General features: G+C 48.2%; 1 protein-coding gene across 1 annotated transcript in view; it reads right to left on the reverse strand.

The window, feature by feature from the left end:
* The window catches only part of PTN (pleiotrophin), a 34,535-nt gene extending 8,534 nt beyond the window's left edge, over positions 1 to 26,001 (reverse strand). Inside the window, exons 1-4 of the mRNA XM_069952059.1 lie at positions 25,632 to 26,001; positions 9,420 to 9,517; positions 6,261 to 6,434; positions 5,782 to 5,943 (exon numbers count right to left, since the gene is read on the reverse strand). Of these exons, the coding sequence (XP_069808160.1) occupies positions 5,782 to 5,943; positions 6,261 to 6,434; positions 9,420 to 9,516 (433 nt within the window). The 5' untranslated portion in view covers position 9,517; positions 25,632 to 26,001. The remainder of the gene's footprint in view (positions 1 to 5,781; positions 5,944 to 6,260; positions 6,435 to 9,419; positions 9,518 to 25,631) is intronic.
* Between the last annotated feature and the right edge of the window lie 1,756 nt (positions 26,002 to 27,757).

Genomic DNA, 27,757 nt, shown 5'->3' on the forward strand with positions numbered 1-27,757 from the left:
TCTACTACTCTCAGCTACGCTGTCCCGGCAGAGTACACAGCTACATTAGACAGGGCCCTCAAGACGCTCCTCCAGGCTACCGTAAATAGTGTCCAAGTGACCCTACACCCACCTAGCTGCCACAACATCGCTAAGCTAGCCCCGACCGGGCAGTCAACACTCCTGTTGCGTCCTGCATCCTCGTATATGTGGAGCACTGCTGGTACTTTATATGTGGAGCACACAGTGGCATTTAATTAGTAGTAGTGGGTGTGGCCTGTATGCATGGGCGGGGTTTGCATATAATGTACCTGTATATGGTTCAGCCGTATAATATAATATCATTCCATTATTTTTTTAGCTGATTTTACAAGTTGATGTTGACGGATCCCATTGGTTTATGATGTGGCCCATCAGGTTTTTGTGAGGAGAGCGGACAGATCCTTTGACCTATAACTGACTCTCTATTTTTAAATATATTGCTGCTGTTGATGGATCCTATAGGTTAATAGGTGCATTGGGTTTATGTTAGGAGAGCAGGCAGATCCTTTATATGGGACCTATAACTATCTAGTATTAGTAACTAGCGATCTATTTATAAATATATCCCTGCTGTTGACGGATCCTATTGGTCTATAACGGGGTCTATTAAGTGTATGTCAGGAGAGCGGACAGATCCTTTATAATGGACCTATCACTAACCAGTACGACTGATCTATTTATAAATATATCCCTGCTGTTGATGGATCCTATTGGTTTATAACAAGGTCCATTAGGTTTATGTCAGGTTTATGGACCTATAACTAACCAGTATGAAAGATCTATTTTTAAACATGTCCTAACTGTTGACGGATCCTATTGGTTTATAACAGGGTACATTGTGTCTCTGTCAGGAGTCCAGTGTTTTTTTTTACTCTACACATATCCAGCCATAACAAGGCATGGCGCTCCAGTCTATGGGGTCACCTCGCCCTCCGCGCTCTGATGCTCCGGCTCACACCGTCTCTTCCGTTCTCACCAGGGGAGACAGGACAGCGTTCCGGCAGATTTCTCCGCCTGACACAGTGACAGGCGGGTGACAGCGAGCGGCTGTGAGAACGGAGCAATTATCCCAGGCTCCTGCATTAAACATTGTGATTTACTAATACGACTCTAAGCCCCAGATAAGCTCCTCTTCTTCTCTCTTCTCGAGACTCAATTTTCCGAAAATTTCTTAAAGGCACAGGCCGCCAATTCTACTCAGCTAGCTGTATCTAAACTGATCGAGTACATACTTTAAAGATGTATTCCAGATCTCTGCTGGGGAGGGGGAGGGGGGTCTGTAGCTCTGGCTTATTAACATATTAACGTCACCAGACCTTTCACGAGGTAGTCACAATCCAAATGACAATAGATACAGAGAAATGACAAGATCAGTCAACAGCAGCAGTGGGGAAGTAAACCTCTTGTTATATGCAGACTACAGTGAAAACGCCAATAAAGACCAACAACCTATTCTCTACCATACAACTGTGTTCACAAACTCATTAGAAACATAGAAGGCAGGTAGTAGATCAGTCAACAGCAGCAGGAATGGGAGGTTTATTGTTACTCTTATTAATTTTACAGGCTTTTTCTTTTAGATTAGAGAAGGTTCTGAAAGCACGCTCGACATACCATGCTACCTGCTGCCATAAACAATTGCTCTCTAAGTATTGTTAATGTGGCTCCTTGTGGGCGGGGCTGTTAAAGTGGCTCCTCATGGGTGGGGCTGTTAAAGTGGCTCCTCGTGGGCGGGGCTGGTAAAGTGCCATGTACTTAATGTATGTGCCATACTATTAAAGGAGAGGTCCGGACACAGACTTTCCAAACAGACGGGCTCCAGCACTGGGGTCCTTCGCTTATCAGCTGCTGTATGCCCTGCAGGACGTAGTGTATTCTTTCCAGTCTGACACAGTGCTCTCTGCTGCCACCTCTGTCAGGAAGAGGTTTTCTATGGGGGTTTGCTACCGCACTGGACAGTTCCTGACATGGACAGAGGGGGCAGCAGAGAGCACTGTGTCAGACTGGAAAGAATACACCACTTCCTGCAGGGCATACAGCAGATGATAAGTACTGGAAGACTGGAGATTGTTTTAATAGAAGTAAATTACAAATCTATTTTACTTTCTGAAACCAGTTTATTTGAAAAAAATAAAAAAATAAAAATTGGGGTGAACTACCCCTTTAAGTAAGGGTATCCAAAAAGGGTTAAAAGGGCAACTTGTGCAGTCATATAATGCACATTACCCATCGCAGGGGGCACCACCTGCAACCTGAGATCTGCACCCGGCACAAATATAGACAGAATTATATAGCAGTATTATTTATTCATATGGCCGTGTTATCACTTTAGGCCGGGTTCACACTGTGTTTTCGGTCGACCGCATTTTTATGTACGTTAAAAAAAAACGGATGTGTTTTGATCCGGGTTTTTTTGTAATGAAAGTCAATGGAAATACGGATACAAATGTGAATGCATCCGTATTTTCATCTGCTTTTTTATGTTTTTTGTATAAAAAGGATGAAAAAAAGTTCTGCAAAACCGTAGTGTGATCCCGGCCTAAAGGATTGGTTGCCCCATCTACTGGGTTTGCTAGAAGGAGCCCAGCGAGGGGCCCACCTAGGTCTCTGCCCCTTCCTCGATGCCTCTGTATTCCTGGCATACGCACTCGGTAGTTGGCACTCGGTAGTTATGCAGTCAGGGCACAGGGCTTTCCCATTGCTCGGTGCCAGGCCCATTTCTATTCACACCGCTAAGTGCGATAAACACACAGGGAAAAAAAACCTCATCGGGGACAATCGACGTCCGACAAACATAACAGCTGGAGATGAAGACGGCCATTGAGCGAACCTGAGAGGCAGAGAGAGGAGCAGACCTAGTTATAGTCATATTAGTCAGTCCGGGCGAGGAGGCAGGAGCGCTCCCGTCTCTTCTTCTCCTAAGACGTCTTGTGAGACATCCGAGGACACGGCCATATATAAGACACCATTCCTGTGGCCCATCAGCAATGCTTTATTATGGAGGCCAATGTATGGTGGGTACAGAGGTCACCACCCACTTCACACCAGTCACTGTGCCAGGCACATACATGGCTTTGGCCGGTAGCCCACACAATACTAAGCTCCTGGGTTGGCATCATGTCTGGGTGCAGCATCTCAACTCCTCCACCCCAGGATAGGACAGGGTTGTAAGTGCTCACCCACAAGGGTCCCTCCTAGAAGTGCCAGTACCAGTGCCACCCTATCAGTGCCAACAGTATAATTACCAGTGCCCCATGACAATGCCAACAGTATAATTACCAGTGCCCCCATGACAGTGCCAGTACCTGTGCCACCCTATCAGTGCCTACTGAATAATTACCAGTGCCCCATGACAGTGCCAACGGTGCCAGTAACAATGCCAACAGTATAATTACCAGTGCCCCATGACTGTGCTAGTACCTGTGCCACCCTATCAGTGCCTACAGAATAATTACCAGTGCCCCATGACAGTGCCAACTGTGCCAGAAACAATGCCAACAGTATAATTACCAGTGCCCCATGACTGTGCCTGTACCTGTGCCACCCTATCAGTGCCTACAGTATAATTACCAGTGCCCCATGACTGTGCCTGTACCTGTGCCACCCTATCAGTGCCTACAGTATAATTACCAGTGTCCACTGCCTATTGTTAAGGTGGTTCTGTCTCTAGTAACAGCTAGATCAGGACGGAAGACAGAAACGGGGTGGAGCTTAGCTAGTGCTATGTGCAGGAGAGAGATAGGAAAGATTGTGTACCTGTCAGCCTTCACCATAGCACTACCAGTAACAATGATCCATAACAGTGCCTGCATTAATGCCCCCATAATGGTGCCAGTAACAATGCCCCTATAAAGCGCCAATGACAGCAACCCATAGCAGTGCCAGTGAGAAGGTCCCAATTAAAGCGACAGTGACAACCCATTGAAATACCAGTACCAATTCCCTATAACAGTGCCAGTAACAACGACCCAATAAGGCCGGGTTCACACTGCGTTTTTGCTGTCCGTTTTTTCGTTCATCTGTTTTAGGCAAAGAAAAAAAAGAACGGACGTATTTGTGCGCATCTTTTTTGACCCGTTTTCCCATTGACTTCTATTATAAAAAATAAAAAAAATAAAAAACGCATATTTTTAAGTGTACACAAAAACGTGTTCGACAATGTTTTTAGGACTAAAAAAACAGGCTGGCACCCCAGCAGAGCGCGCGGCACCCCAGTATTAACCCCCGCCATTATTCTTCTTACAGGAGTGGAGTGCCCCTTTAAATGCCAGCGACATGCTGCGGACAATATTTTGGGCATTTTCTGTATTTTCTTATTGGAAAATAAGAAAATCTTCAACAACAAATCCAGATACAATGTGACAGCGCTCCCAGACGGGGCGAGATGGGACCATGTGACCAGATATCTGCATTCTGGGTCAATGTGACAAAGCGCTGCCGGGCGAACGTTCTCCTGACTCCGATCCAGGACAAATCCAGCGAGCAGCGAAAGCTCGGGAAGACAAGAGGCTGGAGCCGCCGACCACATCCTTCTATCGTCCTATAACAACTCCACATCACAGAAAAACAGATACTTACATTCAAAAACAGCGCCACCACTGTCCTCAGGGCATGTGTGGTATTGCAGGTATCTAGTGCTATGTGCAGGAGAGAGAAAGGAAAGATTGTGCACCTGCAATCTGTCTGCCTCCAGAGGATCCTCACTGTCCCTGAGAGGTAAATCAAGGCTTCCTTCTCATCTCTGCCGTATGTACATACTCTATATGCCGCCGACCCCCCAGGATGTGTCACTACATAGTCTGACACTATTACCAGCACCGGGCTGCTGAGCTGTGGTTAATGCCGCCTGTCAGCATCACATGGGTTAATGCTTCCTCCCCCCGACCCCGATGTCATTGATAAGCCCGGCCAGGCCTCGGGGGCACAGACAGGAGATGCTCCCAGGAGTTCATTACACACTGAAGGCAGATCGATGGCAGAGAAAATGAGTTTGTCTGCCGAGTGCCGCAGGAGCTGATGTGGAGGGACGACAGGGGTCACCGCGCCAGAGTCAGCCCTGTCTGCTGTGCTGCCGAGTGTGCTGGAGACCACCGAGACCACCACACAGTGCATGCTGGGAAATGGGGGAGACAGCTGGGTGACATCCAATATGGGATGGATAGATAGATAGATAGATAGATAGATAGATAGATAGATAGATAGATAGATAGGTAGGAGATAGATAGATAGATAGATAGATAGATAGATAGATAGATAGACAGACAGACAGACAGACAGACAGACAGACAGATGATAGATAGATAGATAGGAGATAGATAGGAGATAGATAGGAGATAGATAGATAGATAGGATAGATAGATAGGAGATAGATAGATAGATAGATAGATAGATAGATAGATAGATAGATAGATAGATAGATAGATAGATAGATAATAGACAGACAGACAGATAGACAGACAAATTGATAGATAGATAGATAGATAGGAGATAGATAGATAGATAGATAGATAGGCGATAGATAGATAGATAGATAGATAGATAGATAGATAGATAGATAGATAGGAGATAGATAGATAGATAGATAGATAGGAGATAGATAGATAGATAGATAGATAGATAGATAGATAGGAGATAGATAGATAATAGATCTATTATCTATCTATATTCTAGCTATCAATCATCTATCTTCTATCTATCTCTCTATTAACATCTATTAAACAAGAAGCTTTCCAACCCTTATATGAAGTCCCCGACTCTCACCTTGAGGTTTGGGTTTGGTGATCTTTCCGCATGGCTTGGAGAGCGTCACGGTCTTCTGGCACTCAGCGTTGTGCAGCGCCCTCTTCAGGCTGCCGTTCCTTGTCTTCACACCTGATACTGGATTACATTCTCCCCAGTCTTGAAACTGGTACTTGCACTCCGCTGGTGGGTGAGATGAACAAGTGAGACGTCATTCACCACAATCATCAAGAATGACAGAAGAAGTGTAACCACCAGATGGCGTTAGAATAACACGAGGCCACCTGGAGGCTGCTTTATATACAGGGTCACATACGGCACTCACATAATAGAAGAACTACATGGGTTGTTTATACTATAATAATGCATCGAGTAATAAGGATGAATCACATTGAAAAGATAGATCTGTTTTAGTTGTAATGCCCTATCTGACCACACGGTGCGCTGTTCAGGGGAAATACACACATAAACAATAGAGAGGAACAGTATAAGATTCTCACCTCCAAACTGCTTCTTCCAGTTACAGGGGATCTTACACTTCTGGGTCTTCATGGTTTGCTTACACTCCTTTCCCGATCTGGTTCCTTCCCGTGTCCCCATTCCACAGTCTCCACTTGTGGCCACACACACGCTCCACTGCCAGTCCCCACAGTCTGACTTCTTGGCCTTCTTCTCTGTAGGGTCAAGTATCATGCGGTCACCCATCAATATGATTAAGATGATACAATGTACTATTTGGCATCATGAGGCTGGCGGCATACAGAGAGTGGGAAGACAAAATCAAATTGAGGCCCCTACTTGACACCAGCAAAGAACGAACCATCTGTGACTATAGGTCTTGGTGCCGCTGTGGTGGCTGCTATGACCGGTCATGGTCCAGTGCTAGTCCAGCACATAGGTGTGATGTTGGTACCTGCTTTGTTATGTGGCTGTATTCCCCAGAAATGGTTGGTGACCTGCCGGGTTGTAGTGGGCCCCTTGGGCTCCTGTCATGGTAGTCCTGAGTAGCAATTGACCCACCCGTACTATCGGTACCGCCACCCACAGAAGGGGGAAAAATAACCCAAGGTGTACAGTTAGTGTGTATGGGTGCTGGTGCGGAGGAAAGGATGACTGAGTCCCAGTGATATGAAAATACAACAGCTTTACTGTACAGTCTCTTGGTAGCACAAAACACTTTGTAGAATAGATAAATCTTTACACAGACTTTAGTGTTTGAACTCGTTTGTGCTAAGGAGATACTTGAAGAAGTAGGGTAGGGTAGAGGTAGTTGTAGCGGTGCTTAAAGAGTTGGAAGTAGAGTGAAGTAGCGTAGAGGAGAAGAGTTTGTCAAGGGAGTCCCAACCCAATGTAGCAATGTACTCTGCCGGAACTTGTAGAGAATACTTTAGAGTGAGAGGTTTCTTGTACCTCTGTATAGACTTTAGACTGAACCCCTTCTGCCCTACAGTGTCGAGTGACTCGTCGTCCTAGGGTGATGCAAGCCCCAGTCGTGGTCACCTAGGTGAAGCTAAGCTCCTGGGGGAGTCACAGTTACTTGTACCGCGAGATAGGATACGTAGACCTTCTTGGTAGCTTTGTCCTATCCAGGTTAGTTCCTAATAGGGTGATACAAGCCCCAGTCGTGGTTACCTTGGTGAAGCATAGCTCCCGGGGGTATCCTAATTACCTGCCCTGCGAGATAGGACACATAGACCTTCTTGGTAGCTTTGTCCTATACAGGCTAGTTCCTCTTGCATATCAGGATACTGCCCTGCACTTTTTAGACTGGTTCACGGCATGGGCTAGGATGTTCCCAGACTCTTCTCCCTTAGTAGTGTTTAGCACCACTGCATAGTAGATATAGTATAAGTACTGAAAGAACTGGTTGTCTATAGCTGCATCTGACCACACGTGTCTTAGACTCAACCCAGACTAGACTAAACTCTTATCCCGAAAGAGGGTCCTGGCAAAAGCCAGGCCCTGGCTTGGCTACAGCAGGGATGTCTGCTCTGTGTGTCCTTCTCCCACGAGAATCTGGTTAAGAACTGACGCTACACCTCCTCCCACCAAGTGACTACTTTCTACAGGGGCTAAGTAATGTACCCTGTGAGTGGTGAAAAGGAGTGTGTGAGAAAGAAAGAGAGAAAGAGAGAGAGAAAGAAAGAGAGAAAGAAAGGAAAGAAAGGAAAGAAAGGAAGAAAGAAAGAACATCATCTCCTATGGGTCAGCAAGAACACATGGAACACATAAAACAGTAACCCATTCCTAACTTCAGCTGTGCAATACATAAGAGCATACATACAAAAAATACTGACACCTAGTGGTGAAACCTCAAAGTGCATTCTATCACCACTTGACCTCTTTTGAAAGGTGCAAAGGAGAGATAAACAACACCTGTAGTGGGACACCACACCCCAATTCAATCTTTAAACCTAACAGCATCTTGTGTTATTACACATGGCAGTTACTACATGGTGACATGGGGTGGGTATTAGACATGGGGTGGGTATTAGACATGAGGTGCTTATTAGATATGGGGTGGATATTAGGCAAAGAATGAATTTTCGGGATGGGGTAGGTATTAGACATGGTGTAAATATTAAACATTGCGAGTATTAGACATGGTATAGGTATTAGACATGATGTGGTGTCCATATTAGACACACTGTGGGTATTATAAATGGTGTGGGTGTTAGATATGGGGTGGATATTAGACATAGGGTGGGTATAAGGCATGGAGTGGATATGAGACATGGGGTGTTTATTAGATATGGGGTGGATATAAGATATGGGGTGGACATTAGATATGGGGTGGATATTAGGCATGGGGAGGATATTAGGCATGGGGAGGATATTAGGCATGGGGAGGATATTAGGCATGGGGAGGATATTGGATATGGGGTGGGTATTAGACATGGGGTGGATATTAGACATAGGGTAGATATTAGATATGGGGTGGATATTAGATATGGGGTGGGTATCACACATGGAGTGGATATTAGATATGGGGTGGATATTAAATATGGGGTAGATATTAGACATGGGGTGGATATTAAATATGGGGTGGATATTAGACATGGGGTGGAAATTAGATATGGGGTGGGTATTACACATGGGGTTGATATTAGACATGGGGTGGATATTAGATATGTGGTGGATATTAGACATGGGGTGGATATTAGATATGGGGTGGACATTAGATATGGGGTGGACATTAGATATGGGGTGGATATTAGATATGTGGTGGATATTAGACATGGGGTGGATATTAGATATGGGGTGGACATTAGATATGGGGTGGACATTAGATATGGGGTGGATATTAGATATGTGGTGGATATTAGATATGGGGTGGGTATCACACATGGAGTGGATATTAGATATGGGGTGGACATTAGATATGGGGTGGGTATCACACATGGAGTGGATATTAGATATGGGATGGATATTAGACATGGGGTGAGTATCACGCATGGAGTGGATATTAGATATGGGATGGATATTAGACATGGGGTGGATATTAGATATGTGGTGGGTATTACACATGGGGTGGATATTAGATATGGGCTGGATATTAGACATGGGGTGGGTATTAGATATGGGGGGATATTAGACATGGGATGGGTATTAGATATGGGGGGATATATTAGACATGACATCAGACATGACTGTATTACCTTGCTTGTCTTTCTTCACCGTATCCGTCCCAAATACCGTGAGCACCAAGAGGAACGCCAACAGCGCCAGCGTGAATATTCCATGGTGATGATGCATCCTGGAGACAGAGAGAACAGACTGTAATAAAGCATGATGTCTATACCACTATGTGCTCTTCAATGACGCAGAGTCGGCCATACTGACGGCTATGGAGAGCTGTCTATGGTCACCCATCAATATACATGTTCCGGGTCTGTACACTTAGGTCTCTGTTCCACTCAGGCCCTATAACCTATTGGGGTCCAAAGGCCTATCTATGGAGATGACAACGATAGGTGGAGGATTCCCAGAATCCTTTGTGGCACTATCACTCTACATTCCAAACCAGAATCTCTCCAAGACGTTGGCTTCTCCATGACAAATGTCCAGTGGAAAGCGGTGAGAGACGTGAGGGAGATGAGACCATTCTATCTGCGGCTGCCGAGTCACATTAAAGCAATGGAGTGTTTCATTCTATTATTGATCGAGCGTGCAAGACGAGAAAACGTTTAGGAGTAAAAGAAAAAAGAAAAGCAACTATTGTTCATGTCGGTGAAGCATGTCAATGTGAGGGTCAAATACCAGGCAGCCACCATGAACCCCACCTCAGTGACAGATCCTGGGGATATCTAACCGCAGGGGTAATTCCCAACAAGGTTCCCCTAAAAAGCTGTGGGGGAGTAAGTGTGTCCACCTCCTGACTAAGGGGGACACATGCCCAAGACCACATGACCAGCCAGCCAGCCCAAGTGCTTTTTAGGTGTGTGTTCTTCTAAACAATGGATGGAGACCACGGGCCTTCCAGCAGTTGCAAAACTACAATTCCCATCATGCCTGGACAGCCTTTGGCATGATGGGAATTGTAGTTTTGCAAAAGCTAGAGGGCCAAAGGTTCCCCATCTCTGCCCTCAACCCTGGTTGTACTTGTGTGAACTTAAACCTGACCCTACTCTTATGACCCGTCTCGTTTCAGATTAGTCTATTGGATTATCTCTCCTATATATAGAATCCTGGGCTGCCTGGCTACTCTCCTGCCTACTGCTGATCTGTGCTCTGCTAGGAAAATAGACTCCTTTAATCTGTGATAACCTCCATGACCATCTCTGGACTCTTCTTAGCGCATCTCCTGCCTCTTGTGTCTGCCCCTCTCTGCAGCCCTAGGTCCCCACAGTAATGTCGTCGTCCCCCCCCCCCCCCCCCCAGCTCAAGGTCACAATAGTAGCGTCTACACCCCTTCCCCTGCAGCCCTAGGTCACCACAGTGGTGCCTGCCACTCTCTGCAGCTCTAGGTCACCACAGTAGCATCTGCCGCTCTCTGCACCCTAAGGTCACAATAGTAGTGTCTGCCCCTTTCTGCAGCCCTTGGTGACCACAGTTGCATCTGTCCCCCTCTGCAGCCCTAGCTCACAAAAGTGGTGCCTGCCCCTCTCTGCAGCTTTTGGTCACCACAGTGGTGCCTGACCCTCTTTGGAGCCCTAGCTTACCACAGTGGTGTCTGCCATCTGCAGCCCTAGGTCACCACAGTGTCTGCCCCTCTCTGCAGCCCTATCTTACTACAGTGGTGCCTTCCCTTCTCTGCAGCCCTATCTTACTACAGTGGTGCCTGCCCCTCTGTTAACCCTCTCTGCAGCCCTAGCTTACTACAGTGGTGCCTGCCCCTCTGTTAACCCTCTCTGCAGCCCTAGCTTATTACAGTGGTGCCTGCTCCTCTCTGCAGCCCTTGGTCACACAGTGTCTGCCCCTCTCTGCAGCCCTAGCTTACTACAGTGGTGCCTGCCCCTCTCTGCAGCCCTATCTTACTTCAGTGGTGCCTGCCCCTCTTTGCAGCCCTAGCTTACCACAGTGGTGTCTGCCATCTGCAGCCCTAGGTCTCCACAGTGTCTGCCCCTTTTTGGAGCCCTAGCTTACTACAGTGGTGCCTGCCCCTCTCTGCAGCGTTTGGTCACCACAGTAGTGCCTGACTCTCTCTGCAGCCCTCGGTCACCAGTGTCTGCCCCTCTCTGCAGCCCTAGCTTACCACAGTGGTGCCTGCCATCTGCAGCCCTAGCTTACCACAGTGTCTGTCCCTCTTTGCAGCCCTAGCTTACTACAGTGGTGCCTGCCCCTTTCTGCAGCCCTAGGCAGGGACAATTTACAGACATAGAGACTGTTATATCTCTTTCCTTTGGCAGCTGGAGTAGAATCAGACAGCCCACATCCTGAGCAGGGGGCGCCTGCCTAACATGTGGTTTGTGCTGCACCGACCCTCAGTCCCCTTTTCTTTAGGTAAAGACAAAGGACCTAAAATTGTTTTCTACACCTGAGTTCCTTAACCCAAGGACCCTCAGCTGCTGCAAAACGACAACCACCATGAGATTGGGGAACTCTGTCCTACACCCTCTATAGGCATCCAGTCTACCTTGCATTCACATTATCTCTTAAAGGGGCACTCTGGTGAAAAGATTTTTCTTTGAAATCAACTGGTGTCAGAAAGTTACAGATTTGTAATTTAGTTTTATTCAAAAATCTCCAGTCTTCCAATACTTATCAGATGCTGTATGTCCTGCAGGAAGTGGTGTATTCTTTCCAGTCTGACACAGTGCTCTCTGCTGCCACCTCTGTCCATGTCAGGAACTGCCCAGAGCAGCAGCAAATCCCCATAGAAAACCTCTCCTGCTCTGGACAGTTCCTGACATGGACAGAGGTGGCAGCAGAGACCACTGTGTCAGACTGGAGAGAATACACCACTTCCTTCAGAATATACAGCAGCTGATAAGTACTGGAACACTGGAGAGAATTCTTTTTTGCAGGTTACTCCATTCTCCCCAGAGCAGTTTGGGGCTGGGGGATTTGTCTCTTCATTACGCATTAGGCAGCCGTTCACTCCTGTCTCGGGGGGCAGATAACAGGTACGTTCCCTGATTGTAAGATGGTAGATATCCGACTGAAGAATTACGGGAAGGCATGATGAGAAAATTTGGCACAAACCTATTAATGCAGATGAGCGCTGCGAGGAGCCAAAGCTTTTACATCCCATTTAGCAGCATCCCGATCATTACTCCGCGCCTATAATTACTCTCTATGTGTAGTTACATCCGAAAATACAACAGCGACCGGGGCCTGAGAAACCCGCCGAACGTGACGCGTCTGATAAATATTTATACACAGTGATGGAGATAGATAGATAGATAGATAGATAGATAGGAGATAGAGAGATAGGAGATAGATAGATAGATAGATAGATAGATAGATAGATAGGAGATAGATAGATAGATAGATAGATAGATAGATAGATAGATAGATAGGAGATAGATAGATAGGAGATAGATAGATAGATAGATAGATAGATAGATAGATAGATAGATAGAAGATAGATAGATAGATAGATAGGAGATAGATAGATAGATAGGAGATAGATAGATAGATAGATAGATAGGAGATAGATAGATAGATAGATAGATAGATAGGAGATAGATAGATAGATAGATAGATAGATAGATAGATAGATAGATAGGAGATAGATAGATAGATAGATAGATAGATAGATAGATAGGAGATAGATAGATAGGAGATAGATAGATAGATAGATAGATAGGAGATAGATAGATAGATAGATAGGAGATAGATAGATAGATAGGAGATAGATAGATAGATAGATAGATAGATAATAGATAGATAGATAGGAGATAGATAGATAGATAGATAGATAGATAGATAATAGATAGATAGATAGGAGATAGATAGATAGATAGATAGATAGATAGATAGATAGGAGATAGATAGATAGATAGATAGATAGATAGATAGATAGATAGATAGATAGATAGATAGATAGGAGATAGATAGATAGATAGATAGATAGATAGATAGGAGATAGATAGATAGATAGGAGATAGATAGATAGATAGATAGATAGATAGATAGATAGATGATAGATAGATAGGAGATAGATAGATAGATAGATAGATAGATAGATAGATAGATAGATAGATAGATAGGAGATAGATAGATAGATAGATAGATAGATAGGAGATAGATAGATAGATAGATAGATAGATAGATAGATAGATAGCAGACACATCAGGCCTCTGGTACATGGTGATCTCTCTATATACAGTATATACAGTGAGTCTGGTCCCCGGCAGGGCTGGTGATGAGCCGTCTCCCTGCTCTCTCCCTGGGGTCGGCTCGGTGCCATCTTGCTTGGTGCTTCCTCTTCCCCCAGGACTCTTGTTTCTTTGCTCTCTCCAGCACCGGCTCCTATTTTTAGAGCCTCTCCCTGGATGGGCCCGCTAGCGCCTCCTCTCCGCCTGGGGTCACAGCTGATTTTTAATGAGCCCCAAACAAATTAATGATTCAACAACAACAAGTCTAATAGAAAGAAGAGCGAGCCCCCCGAGAAATCCAGAAGGAGGGCACACACCCGGGGACTGGCAGAGATTAATATGGAAACATCCCAGCCGAAATCCGGCCGCTCATCCATGATCCTATATAGAAATTCCCCATTATAATCTATGGCCTTACTACTTCTTACCGGCACAGAGCCCTTTAAATGGGGCGTCTGACTATGTACGGATACCCCCGACTACTACAGGACAAGACTATTTCTGACTATTGTTCTACACCTTAGTCAGGACACTGCATAGATAGTACATCTGGGCCTCTATATAGGAGATGGGGGGAGGGGGAGCAGCCGTAGAAGCCGCCTATTCAACCCACAGAAGTGACTTTTCTTCTTGTCCTCCCCCCTTTTACCAATCAGAGAGCAGAATATGGTGTTGCACCTTTTCGGTCCCCCCTTTGCACCTTTTCAAGACGCTTACTGACTATATGACTCGAATATATACACTTCAGAGATGTTCTTATGCAAATAAGCCCCAAAGGGGCGGGGCTTATAATGTCCTGAAAGCATATCTCTATCCACTCATTCCTGCCCACACACCTCCCCACCAATCCCAGGGAAGATCCCTTAGACCCCTGTAGGACGAGTTTTGCACTGGTGGGAGGAAGTGGAAGTTAGTTTAGTCAGTCACAAGCAAGACGAGAAAGTCCTTGCTGTAGTCAAACTGGGGCCTAGCTCTGCCAGGACCCCTGTCAGGGACAAGAGTGCAGATGCAGCTTAAGCTGATCAGTTTCCTCACTACCACAACCAAGATGCAGTGCTAGATACTACAAGGAGGACAAGTCGGGGAATAATCCAGCCCTTGCAGAGAACATCTCTAAAAAGTGCAGGGCAGTATCCTAGGCTACAAGAGGAACTGACCCGGATAGAGCAAAGTTACCATAACATATAAGATTTGCAAGACATGTCAGTCCCATAGACTGATAGGTGTATGCCTTGCTATTGACTTCTACACCCTGATCCCGAATACGCCACTAAACCCTTACTTCCAGGATCAGGGTATAGAAGTCAATGGCAAGGCGTACGCCTATCAGTCTGTAGAAGTCTTGGCAATCAATCCTTATGTGTACTCGGTTCCTCCAATAAAGATTATTTCAACAGACAGATAGAAACTATAGGGGAGATTTATCAAACATGGTGTAAAGTGAAACAGGCCCAGTTGCCCCTAGCAACCAATCAGATTCCACCTTTCATTCCTCACAGACTCTTTGGAAAATGAAAGGTGGAATCTGGTTGCTAGGGGCAACTGAGCCCGTTTCACTTTACGCCATGTTTGATAAATCCCCACCATGGGTTGAAATATTAGATTAGGCCCCATGGACCCCGATTCTATAGGGTAAAATATGGGCGGATATCGATACACGTTGCCCCATGTTTGCTGGCTGTGCGCTTCCTATGACAGCTCTGTCAATCCGCAGAGCTGAGCCGCGAGGTAGTCGCGCGCCTCCCCGTAATAAGATGTTTATCATCAGTTTCCTCCCTATAATTATACGGTTACATTGTCGCTGGCGTTCTCCGGTAATGACTCCACTGCAGGTAAACATTGTGATAATCGCTGCTGTCACTTCACTGCTCCCTCCTGGGGATTCAGCATTTGCAAACAAAGGTGCACACGCTCATCACAGATCACGTGACCTGTCATCCCATGATATTAGGCCTGGGCTATTCAGTCTTCGGAAAACTTTTCCGCCTTACTGTACAGAAAAACAATATGTCCAAAAACATACTGCCCTCGTTTCCCCCCTCTCCCACTGTCTGATATTCCAGTCCTGCCTGTGCACTGATGTCATTGCTCTCCCGCTGCTCCCGCTGTCTGATATTATGGTCCTGGCTGTGCACTGATGTCCTTGCTCCCCCACCTCTCCTGCTGTCTGATTTTCCGCTCCTGGCTGTGCACTGATGCCCTCGCTCCCCCGCCGCTCCCGCTGTCTGATCTTCCAGTCCTGGCTGTGCACTGATGTCCTTGCTCCCCCGCTGCTCCCGCTATCTGATCTTCCAGTCCTGGCTGTGCACTGATGCCTTCGCTCCCCCGCCGCTCCCGCTGTCTCATCTTCCGTTCCTGGCTGTGCACTGATGTCCTTGCTCCCCCGCCGCTCCCACTGTCTGATCTTCCAGTCCTGGCTGTGCACTGATGCCTTCACTCCCCCGCCGCTCCCGCTGTCTGATCTTCCGTTCCTGGCTGTGCACTGATGCCCTTGCTCCCCCGCCGCTCCCGCTGTCTGATCTTCCGTTCCTGGCTGTGCACTGATGCCCTTGCTCCCCCGCCGCTCCCGCTGTCTGATCTTCCGTTCCTGGCTGTGCACTGATGCCCTTGCTCCCCTGCTGTCAGATCTTCCAGTCCCGGCTGTGCACTGATGCCCTCACTCCCCCGCCGCTCCCACTGACAAACATTCAGCTGATTGCCTTTCAACATAAGCTATTACTTAAAACGATTATCATTCGGAGCAGCCAAGTGCAGCCGGTAATCGTTTAGTGTAATAGGGCTCTATGGGTCTGGTCTGGAGTCTTGACTATGGGTCTGGTCTGGAGTCTTGACTATGGGTCTGGTCTGGAGTCTGCACTGACTATGAGTCAGGTCTGGAATCTGCACTGACTATGAGTCTGGTCTGGAGTCTGCACTGACTATGGGTCTGGTCTGGAGTCTGCACTGACTATGGGTCTGGTCTGGAGTCTGCACTGACTATGGGTCTGGTCTGGAGTCTGCACTGACTATGGGTCTGGTCTGGAGTCTGCACTGACTATGGGTCTGGTCTGGAGTCTGCACTGACTATGGGTCTGGTCTGGAGTCTGCACTGACTATGGGTCTGGTCTGGAGTCTGCACTGACTATGGGTCTGGTCTGGAGTCTGCACTGACTATGGGTCTGGTCTGGAGTCTGCACTGACTATGGGTCTGGTCTGGAGTCTGCACTGACTATGGGTCTGGTCTGGAGTCTGCACTGACTATGGGTCTGGTCTGGAGTCTGCACTGACTATGGGTCTGGTCTGGAGTCTGCACTGACTATGGGTCTGGTCTGGAGTCTGCACTGACTATGGGTCTGATCTGGAGTCTGCACTGACTATGGGTCTGGTCTGGAGTCTGCACTGACTATGGGTCTGGTCTGGAGTCTGCACTGACTATGGGTCTGGTCTGGAGTCTGCACTGACTATGGGTCTGGTCTATGGTCTTCATTGACTATGGGTCTGGTCTGGGGGCCTAACAAGTTCTTCCTAACCAGTAAAGTTACCCTCAGAGCACAGGTAATAACAACCCGGACCCCCACAAATCACCACAAGTGAATAGAGTGCACCATACGTCTTCTATTCATTTACTATGGGGTTTCTGAATATTGCAGGTTTTCTTCCGTTTTTGTCATTGGTGGGGGTCCCAGCAGCAGGACCACCAAGATGCCCATTACTAACCCCCAGGACAATTCCGGCTCATGTCTCATTCATTATGATCAATGTAAAACAAGGCCGTCTCTCCATTAGTGTTACAGGGTATGGCTGTCATCCACACCTCTCAGCATCCCGTATGGGGCTTCCAGGGCGGCTGCGGACATCCACTTAGACAGTCATCATCCGGCCCATTATCTGGGATCTGTATCCCCTATTAGCGGTGTCTTTTACAGGCACAGATTGGAGGCCTCTGTATCCAGAGCTTGCCATCTGTTCCTGCCGACTATCCTGGCTCCCGACCATCTCTCTACCTCTCTCGACCTGCTCCGTCTGCTGCGTTAATCGCCTGCCAGGTTCCACTAGATCAGTGTTCGCGTCGCTGACATCTACTTTCTTGCATTGTACTCACAACAGGGAACTTGTCACTTCCAGCAGGAAGCAGAAGACGCGGGCATGATGTATACCGGTGATTTACGACAGAGAATCTCAGCGCCGGGACTGCATCGCGGGGACTATTTTATAGCATCCAGCGTACTGTAATCGCTGCTGTCAATCACCGCAACCAGACACGTCTGCACTTCTATCAAATGGAATTTACTGTCCCGAATGGGAAATAGTCACAAGTGCTAGAAACTTCCTCAATTCTCGGTGCTGACCTGTTCCTTCCAGACTCCATACCCACCAGGACTGTCTGGACATGTAATAGAGGGCTGCAGGACAAGGGATTTCTGGGAAATTGGCCATTTCCCCCATTATAATCCATCAATAGTTGCTATAATAATGCTGCAAGGACCTGAGGTGGTGGATCCACTGGGCCATGGCAAGAAGTGGTGTAAGCTGCACTAGGGAGCAGAGTCCGCTGGTCTTCACCGGGTGGTTACTGTTGGTGTCCTTCTGGAGACGGCCTAGGTATAACATTGTACAGAATTGTAAGATGAACTTGTAGTCAAAGACTGGCAAAAAGTGGTGTAAGCCACACCAAGTAACGGAGTCTAAGGGGCCGATGGTCTTCACCAGGTGGTTACCCTTGGTGGCCTTCTGGAGACGTTGTACAGAATCGTAAGATGAACTCATAGTCGGTAAGAAATGGTGTAAGCCACACCAAGTAATGGAGTCTACGGAGGCGGCCAAGGTGTAGTGTAGTACAGAATCGTAGGGCAAACTCCTAGTCCAAAATGGGCAAGAAGGGCAGGTGGTAGGCAAACTGAGTCAAAAAGCAGGGACAAAGAGGTGGGGTATTTCCAGAGGCAGGAAATGTATAGGGTCAATGGCGAGCAATAACCAATTACCGATGAGCTGGACCTTTAAATTTTAGAGAGCCGACAGGCATGCGCTCCATAGGAGGCATGGAGTCTGAAGAGGTAAGTGAGGAGAATAAACGCCAGGCCCACGAGTGCATCCATGCCCTGACGGAAGGGATACAGTGCTCCTCTATGCTCATGGGTGGGTCATGGCTGTAACCACAACAGTTGGTTGACATTCTGTCAAAGGATGCTCCAGAGCATCCATACCTGTGTTCAGCCATAGTGGGCACAGAGGTAGCATTCACACCTAGGTCCTAAAGGATCCCAAAGACCCAGTTACACCTGAGTTATTATAGATTTGCATCAGATGAGCCCCAAGTGCTGGATGGTCCATAGAGACTCAGTGGGGCACTATTTATGATGGACCCTATTACCTATGCCAATAAAGTAAGAATAAGATAAACTTTACTGAAGTAGTAGTGGTTGGTAACAGCCCATACCATACCCTTTAGGGTCCATCTCATTCCACCATAAAGCCAGAACCAAGATGGAGATACCAATGGAAGACGCCATATTGGAACCTGTTCGGACTGGACAGTCTTAGCTTGAACCCATCCAATTATGTCCAATTATAATGATATTGGGTGACTACCGACAGCACCTCAGGGTAGAATAAATGGGAAGCTGAGGGGCATATAGGATGGTTATTGGATGGAGTTTCTCAGCCATGGAACCCTATAGGCTTTGTGTACCAAGTGCAAACAACGGGGCAGGAAAGGGGTCAATATGGATTCATAGATCCGGATATAAAACCCTCCGGTTCTCATGGATAGGACAGAATCTCTGTAGCTTTACTCTAAATTCATCCTCCCTTCCCGTCTCCAAGGACAACACACAACAGAGCCACAAAAATGGGAGCAGGTTCAGAGTAAACCTCTTCCCCGGCCCCCAACAGAGGGACTGAATGAGGCTCATTCATCACGGGAGGAATGGAGGCGTTCGGGGAGTGTGGAAAGGAAATGAGCTCTGGAGAACCCAGCCGCCCGAACGACAAGACAATGACTGCAGCTATCTGACCAAAAGTATGTGCCCCCTCTTCTATACATTGTGAGAGGGGGCACTGGGGTCAATGGGAATGCAGCGACATATCCCGCTTTCTCACCTAGTCAGTTATGGTGGTGAAATTTCTCTAATCCAATAATCCATAAAATCCAATATTCTGGGACGTGTTTGCAGCTCATGAGTCTGGAAGCTTTCAAATTCGGTAACTTTCTAAATCATTAAAATTATTTCAGACCCCAGATCACACAGCAAAATTAATTCAGACACTAGATAAAGCCCCCAAATAAACGTAGGCCTCAGATCAGACCCCAAAATGAATTCCGACCCCGGATCAGACCCAAAGCTTAATTCAGATCCTAGATAATACCGAAAACCCAGATCAGACCCCACAATTAATTCATACAATAGATTAGACTCTAGAATTAATTAAACTACTAGAATTGAACCCAAAACATAATTCAGCCCCCAGATCTGACCCCAAACTAAATTCAAAATCAAGATCAGACCCCCACAAATAATTCAGACCTAAAAATGAATTTATATCCTGGATCAGACCCTAAAATGTTTTCAGATCCCAGATCATGTGACAGGATAGGCTGAGACAAACAATAAATCAGAGTCCAGGCTAGACCCCCATGAGGAACTCAGGCTCCAGATCAGACCCCAAAGTTAATTCAGACTCTAAATCCGACACAAAATCCTACATGGACAGAAGTGGTCATCTCTACCTGTGGGTCATCTCTATCTGTGGGTCACCTCTATCTGTGGGTCACCTCTATCTCTGGGTCACCTCTATCTGTGGGTCACCTCTATCTCTGGGTCACCTCTATCTCTGGGTCACCTCTATCTCTGGGTCACCTCTATCTGTGGGTCACCTCTATCGCCGGGTCACCTCTATCTCTGGGTCACCTCTATCTCTGGGTCACCTCTATCTCTGGGTCACCTCTATCTCTGGGTCACCTCTATCTCTGGGTCACCTCTATCTGTGGGTCACCTCTATCTCTGGGTCACCTCTATCTCTGGGTCACCTCTATCTCTGGGTCATCTCTATCTCTACGTCACCTCTATCTCTGGGTCACCTCTATCTCTGGGTCACCTCTACCTGTGGGTCACCTCAATCTCTGGGTCACCTCTACCTGTGGGTCACCTCTATCTGTGGGTCACCTCTATCTCCTGGTTACCTCTATCTCTGGGTCACCTCTATCTCTGGGTCATCTCTATCTCTGGGTCACCTCTATCTCTGGGTCACCTCTATCTCTGGGTCACCTCTATCTCTGGGTCACCTCTATCTCTGGGTCACCTCTATCTCTGGGTCACCTCTATCTCTGGGTCATCTCTATCTCTGGGTCACCTCTACCTGTGGGTCACCTCTATCTCTGGGTCACCTCTATCTCTGGGTCACCTCTATCTCTGGGTCACCTCTATCTCTGGGTCATCTCTATCTCTGGGTCACCTCTATCGCCCTGTCACCTCTATCTCTGAGTCACCTCTATCGCCCTGTCACCTCGATCTCTGGGTCACCTCTATCTCTGGGTCACCTCTATCTCTGGGTCACCTCTATCTCTGGGTCACCTCTATCTCTGGGTCACCTCTATCTCTGGGTCACCTCTATCGCCGGGTCACCTCTATCGCCGGGTCACCTCTATCGCCGGGTCACCTCTATCGCCGGGTCACCTCTATCGCCGGGTCACCTCTATCGCCGGGTCACCTCTATCTCTGGGTCACCTCTATCGCCGGGTCACCTCTATCGCCGAGTCACCTCTATCTCTGGGTCACCTCTATCTCTGGGTCACCTCTATCGCTGGGTCACCTCTATCTCTGGGTCACCTCTATCGCCGGGTCACCTCTATCGCCGGGTCACCTCTATCTCCGGGTCACCTCTATCGCCGGGTCACCTCTATCGCCGGGTCACCTTTATCTCTGGGTCACCTCTATCGCCGGGTCACCTCTATCTCTGGGTGCTGCCACACCTGGTCCTGATATAACTCAGCTCTAGCTGGCAGGACTCAGGGCTGGGCCCAGAACCAAACACAACTGATATAACAGCATAAGACCTTCCCATCATGGCTTCCCCTTCCATCCTGGCACTGACAGCTCGGAGTGATGGTTAGGAAGCTGCGGGGTCATCATACAGGGCACAGGTGCCCAGACAGGGAGGAGACAGGAGACAACTGGTACAAGGTGGCTGCCAAGTGACAGCACCGCGGCGGAGGTCAGAGGCTCTAAGCTCATGCGTCCAGCTGGTCAGGAGAACACGAGTACAAGACGACTATTAATATAATCACAATCCTATTAAAGCGTGAACAGACTGTCCAGACGAGAGCGCAGGATCAGCGCTCACACAGGAGGAAATCTTCACTTAACCATTCAGTCTCCTCACAGATTATCACAGTCATGTCAGGGAACACAGGGATCAGAGGCTATTCTGATATCCCAGACAGTGCCCAGGTTATACCAGCACTATATGTATATAATTATATACAGGATATACCCAGGTTATACCAGCACTATATATAATTATATACAGGAGATACCCAGGTTATACCAGCTGTACATATATAATCATATACAGGAGATCCCCAGGTTATACCAGCTGTACATATATAATTATATACAGTATATACCCAGGTTATACCAGCTGTACATATATAATTATATACAGGAGATACCCAGGATATACCAGCTGTACATATATAATTATATACAGGAGATACCCAGGTTATGCCAGCTGTACATATATAATTATATACAGGAGATACCCAGGATATACCAGCACTATATATAATTATATACAGGAGATACCAAGGTTATACCAGCTGTACATATATAATTATATACAGGAGATACCCAGGTTATACCAGCTGTACATATATAATTATATACAGGAGATGCCCAGGTTATGCCAGCACTATATGTATATAATTATATACAGTATATCCCCAGGTTATACCAGCTGTACATATATAATTATATACAGGAGATACCCAGGTTATACCAGCTGTACATATATAATTATATACAGGAGATCCCCTGGTTATACCGGCTGTACATATATAATTATATACAGGAAATACCAAGGTTATACCAGCTGTACATATGTAATTATATACAGTATATCCCCAGGTTATACCAGCTGTACATATATAATTATATACAGTATATACCCAGGTTATACCAGCTGTACATATATAATAATATACAGGAGATACCCAGGTTATACCAGCTGTACATATATAATTATATACAGTATATACCCAGGCTATACCAGCTGTACATATATAATTATATACAGGAGATCCCCAGGTTATACCAGCTGTACATATATAATTATATACAGTATATACCCAGGTTATAGCGGCTGTACATAAATAATTATATACAGGAGATCCCCAGGTTATACCAGCTGTACATATATAATTATATACAGTATATACCCAGGTTTTACCAGCTGTACATATATAATTATATACAGTATATACCCAGGTTATACCGGCTGTACATATATAATTATATACAGGAGATACCCAGGTTATACCAGCTGTACATATATAATTATATACAGTATATACCCAGGTTATACCAGCTGTACATATATAATTATATACAGTATATACCCAGGTTATACCAGCTGTACATATATAATTATATACAGGAGATCCCCAGGTTATACCAGCTGTACATATATAATTATATACAGTATATACCCAGGTTATACCAGCTATACATATATAATTATATACAGGAGATACCCAGGATATACCAGCTGTACATATATAATTATATACAGGAGATACCCAGGATATACCAGCTGTACATATATAATTATATACAGTATATACCCAGGTTATACCAGCTGTACATATATAATTATATACAGAAGATCCCCAGGTTATACCATCTGTACATATATTACTATATACAGGAGTTCCCCAGGTTATACCAGCTGTACATATATAATTATATACAGTATATACCCAGGTTATACCAGCTGTACATATATAATTATATACAGAAGATCCCCAGGTTATACCATCTGTACATATATTACTATATACAGAAGATCCCCAGGTTATACCATCTGTACATATATAACTATATACAGGATATACCCAGGTTATACCAGCTGTACATATATAACTATATACAGGATATACCCAGGTTATACCAGCTGTACATATATAATTTTATACAGTATATACCCAGGTTATACCAGCTGTACATATATAAATATATACAGTATATACCCAGGTTATACCAGCTGTACATATATAATTATATACAGTATATACCCAGGTTATACCAGCTGTACATGTATAATTATATACAGAATCACATGGTAAGTGGATGTTCTCTAAGACAAATCCCTTTAAGCGTCTCCTTCCACTCCTTTACCTCCAGGGCCCTGGTGTGTAGTGGTAACAGGGGGGTTATAGCTGTATCTATTACATACGGCCCCTCATAGAGCGCAGTAAGGAAGAACTCCAACCTCAACCCACGAGCCGGGTCCCTCCTCCTATTAGAGGTGACATCATGTATCAGTGGGCTCCACCAATCCAGTTCTATCTATGATGTCACCCCTATTAGAATAGTGGAGAGGTGTGAGTGCAGGGGGGGCTGCAGGGTGGGACAGCAGAGAGCTGATGGATCTATATGTTGGCATAGCAGAGAGGTGTTTGTAAACATGGTCTGTTGTATGGAGGAGCAGAGGGACACTACTGCGCAGAGTCTTTGGGATGGAGTAGCAGAGAGTTCACAATGTCTGTGGTCCACAGGGGTGGGATAGCAGAGCTGTATCAGTGCTGAGGGTCTGTGAGGTAGAATAGCAGAGCTGTATCAATGCTGAGGGTCTGTGGTGGAATAGCAGAGCTGTATCAGTGCTGAGGGTCTGTGGTGGGATAGCAGAGCTGTGTCAGTGCTGAGGGCCTGTGTGGTGGGATAGCAGAGCTGTATCAGTGTTGAGGGTCTGTGGTGGAATAGCAGAGCTGTATCAGTGCTGAGGGTCTGTGGTGGGATAGCAGAGCTGTATCAGTGCTGAGGGTCTGTGTGGTGGGATAGCAGAGCTGTGTCAGTGCTGAGGGTCTGTGTGGTAGGATAGCAGAGCTGTGTCAGTGCTGAGGGTCTGTGTGCTGGGATAGCAGAGCTGTGTCAGTGCTGAGGGTCTGTGGTGGAATAGCAGAGCTGTGTCAGTGCTGAGGGTCTGTGTGCTAGGATAGCATTGCTCTATCAGTGCTAAGGGTCTGTGTGGTAGAATAGCAGAGCTGTATCAGTGCTGAGGGTCTGTGTGCTGGGATAGCAGAGCTGTGTCAGTGCTGAGGGTCTGTGGTGGAATAGCAGAGCTGTGTCAGTGCTGAGGGTCTGTGTGCTGGGATAGCATTGCTCTATCAGTGCTAAGGGTCTGTGTGGTAGAATAGCAGAGCTGTATCAGTGCTGAGGGTCTGTGTGCTGGGATAGCAGAGCTGTGTCAGTGCTGAGGGTCTGTGGTGGAATAGCAGAGCTGTGTCAGTGCTGAGGGTCTGTGTGCTGGGATAGCAGAGCTGTGTCAGTGCTGAGGGTCTGTTCGGTGGAATAGCAGAGCAGTGTCAGTGCTGAGGGTCTGTGAGGTAGAAGAGCAGAGCTGTATCAGTGCTGAGGGTCTGTGTGGTGGGATAGCAGAGCTGTATCAGTACTGAGGGTCTGTGTTGTAGAATAGCAGAGCTGTATCAGTGCTGAGTGTCTGTGTGGTAGAATAGCAGAGCTGTATCAGTACTGAGGGTCTGTGTGGTAGAATAGCAGAGCTGTATCAGTACTGAGGGTCTGTGGTGAGATAGCAGAGCTGTATCAGTGTTGAGGGTCTATGGGGTGGGATAGCAGAGCTGTGTTAGTGCTGAGGATCTGTGAGGTAGAATAGCAGAGCTGTATCAGTGCTGAGGGTCTGTGTGGTAGAATAGCAGAGCTGTGTTAGTGCTGAGGGTCTGTGTGGTAGAATAGCAGAGCTGTGTTAGTGCTGAGGGTCTGTGTGGTAGAATAGCAGAGCTGTGTTAGTGCTGAGGGTCTGTGTGGTAGAATAGCAGAGCTGTGTTAGTGCTGAGCGGCCTGTTGCTCTGTCTCTGGTGCTGAAGCGGGGGGGGGGGGGGGGGGGGCAGCCACTTACTTTAACACCTCTCCGGTCCCCCGGTCTCCTCTCTCTCCCGGCTCCGGTCTCCTCTCTCTCCCGGCTCCGGTCTCTCCTCTCTCCCGGCTCCGGTCCTCCGGTCTCCCGGCTCCGGTTTCTCCTCTCTCCCGGCTCCGGTCCTCCTCTCTCCCGGCTCCGGTCCTCCGGTCTCTCTCCCGGCTCCGGTCCTCCGGTCTCTCTCCCGGTTCCCCGGCCCGGTAGGATCCTGAGCTCAGCCCCGGCGCCCTCCGTGCACTTTGCTGCCGCTGCTTCTCTCCTCTCTGTCGGGATTTGTCGGGATTTCTCCGGGATCTGTGCTCGTCCCCGGGAGCCAAACTAGTTGTGAGTCGCTGCTGTCTCCGCCTGTTGGTGCCGGCGGGATGTGTCTGCTGGGAGCGGGGGAGGGGGAGGGGCAGCACAGGGGCCCTCAGCCTCAGGGGTCTGCCATGGCCTGGGGCATATCCTCACCCTGCCCCTGGGAGTCCTGCCCTGGTCTGGGGCATATCCTCACCCTGCCCCTGGGAGTCCTGCCCTGGTCTGGGGCATATCCTCACCCTGCCCCTGGGAGTCCTGCCCTGGTCTGGGGCATATCCTCACCCTGCCCCTGGGAGTCCTGCCCTGGCCTGGGGCATATCCTCACCCTGCCCCTGGGAGTCCTGCCCTGGTCTGGGGCATATCCTCACCCTGCCCCTGGGAGTCCTGCCCTGGTCTGGGGCATATCCTCACCCTGCCCCTGGGAGTCCTGCCCTGGCCTGGGGCATATCCTCACCCTGCCCCTGGGAGTCCTGCCCTGGTCTGGGGCATATCCTCACCCTGCCCCTGGGAGTCCTGCCCTGGTCTGGGGCATATCCTCACCCTGCCCCTGGGAGTCCTGCCCTGGCCTGGGGCATATCCTCACCCTGCCCCTGGGAGTCCTGCCCTGGTCTGGGGCATATCCTCACCCTGCCCCTGGGAGTCCTGGTCTGGTCTGGGGCATATCCTCACCCTGCCCCTGGGAGTCCTGCCCTGGTCTGGGGCATATCCTCACCCTGCCCCTGGGAGTCCTGCCCTGGTCTGGGGCATATCCTCACCCTGCCCCTGGGAGTCCTGCCCTGGCCTGGGGCATATCCTCACCCTGCCCCTGGGAGTCCTGCCCTGGTCTGGGGCATATCCTCACCCTGCCCCTGGGAGTCCTGGTCTGGTCTGGGGCATATCCTCACCCTGCCCCTGGGAGTCCTGGTCTGGTCTGGGGCATATCCTCACCCTGCCCCTGGGAGTCCTGCCCTGGTCTGGGGCATATCCTCACCCTGCCCCTGGGAGTCCTGCCCTGGCCTGGGGCATATCCTCACCCTGCCCCTGGGAGTCCTGCCCTGGTCTGGGGCATATCCTCACCCTGCCCCTGGGAGTCCTGGTCTGGTCTGGGGCAATTCCTCACCCTGCCCCTGGGAGTCCTGCCCTGGTCTGGGGCATATCCTCACCCTACCACTGGGAGTCCTGCCCTGGTCTGGGGCATATCCTCACCCTGCCCCTGGGAGTCCTGCCCTGGTCTGGGGCATATCCTCACCCTGCCCCTGGGAGTCCTGCCCTGGTCTGGGGCATATCCTCACCCTGCCCCTGGGAGTCCTGCCCTGGCCTGGGGCATATCCTCACCCTGCCCCTGGGAGTCCTGCCCTGGTCTGGGGCATATCCTCACCCTGCCCCTGGGAGTCCTGGTCTGGTCTGGGGCATATCCTCACCCTGCCCCTGGGAGTCCTGGTCTGGTCTGGGGCATATCCTCACCCTGCCCCTGGGAGTCCTGCCCTGGTCTGGGGCATATCCTCACCCTGCCCCTGGGAGTCCTGCCCTGGCCTGGGGCATATCCTCACCCTGCCCCTGGGAGTCCTGCCCTGGTCTGGGGCATATCCTCACCCTGCCCCTGGGAGTCCTGGTCTGGTCTGGGGCAATTCCTCACCCTGCCCCTGGGAGTCCTGCCCTGGTCTGGGGCATATCCTCACCCTACCACTGGGAGTCCTGCCCTGGTCTGGGGCATATCCTCACCCTGCCCTGTGGGGATGAGGAGTAAGGGGAGTAACAGGAACATAGAGAAGGGGAAGGTTCCCAATCAGGAAAGGTGCAGGGAGGAACAGAGAGGAAGAGACACACAGGTG

This window comes from Dendropsophus ebraccatus, chromosome 1 (genome assembly GCF_027789765.1).
Source record: "Dendropsophus ebraccatus isolate aDenEbr1 chromosome 1, aDenEbr1.pat, whole genome shotgun sequence".
In the NCBI taxonomy this organism is placed as follows: domain Eukaryota; kingdom Metazoa; phylum Chordata; class Amphibia; order Anura; family Hylidae; genus Dendropsophus; species Dendropsophus ebraccatus.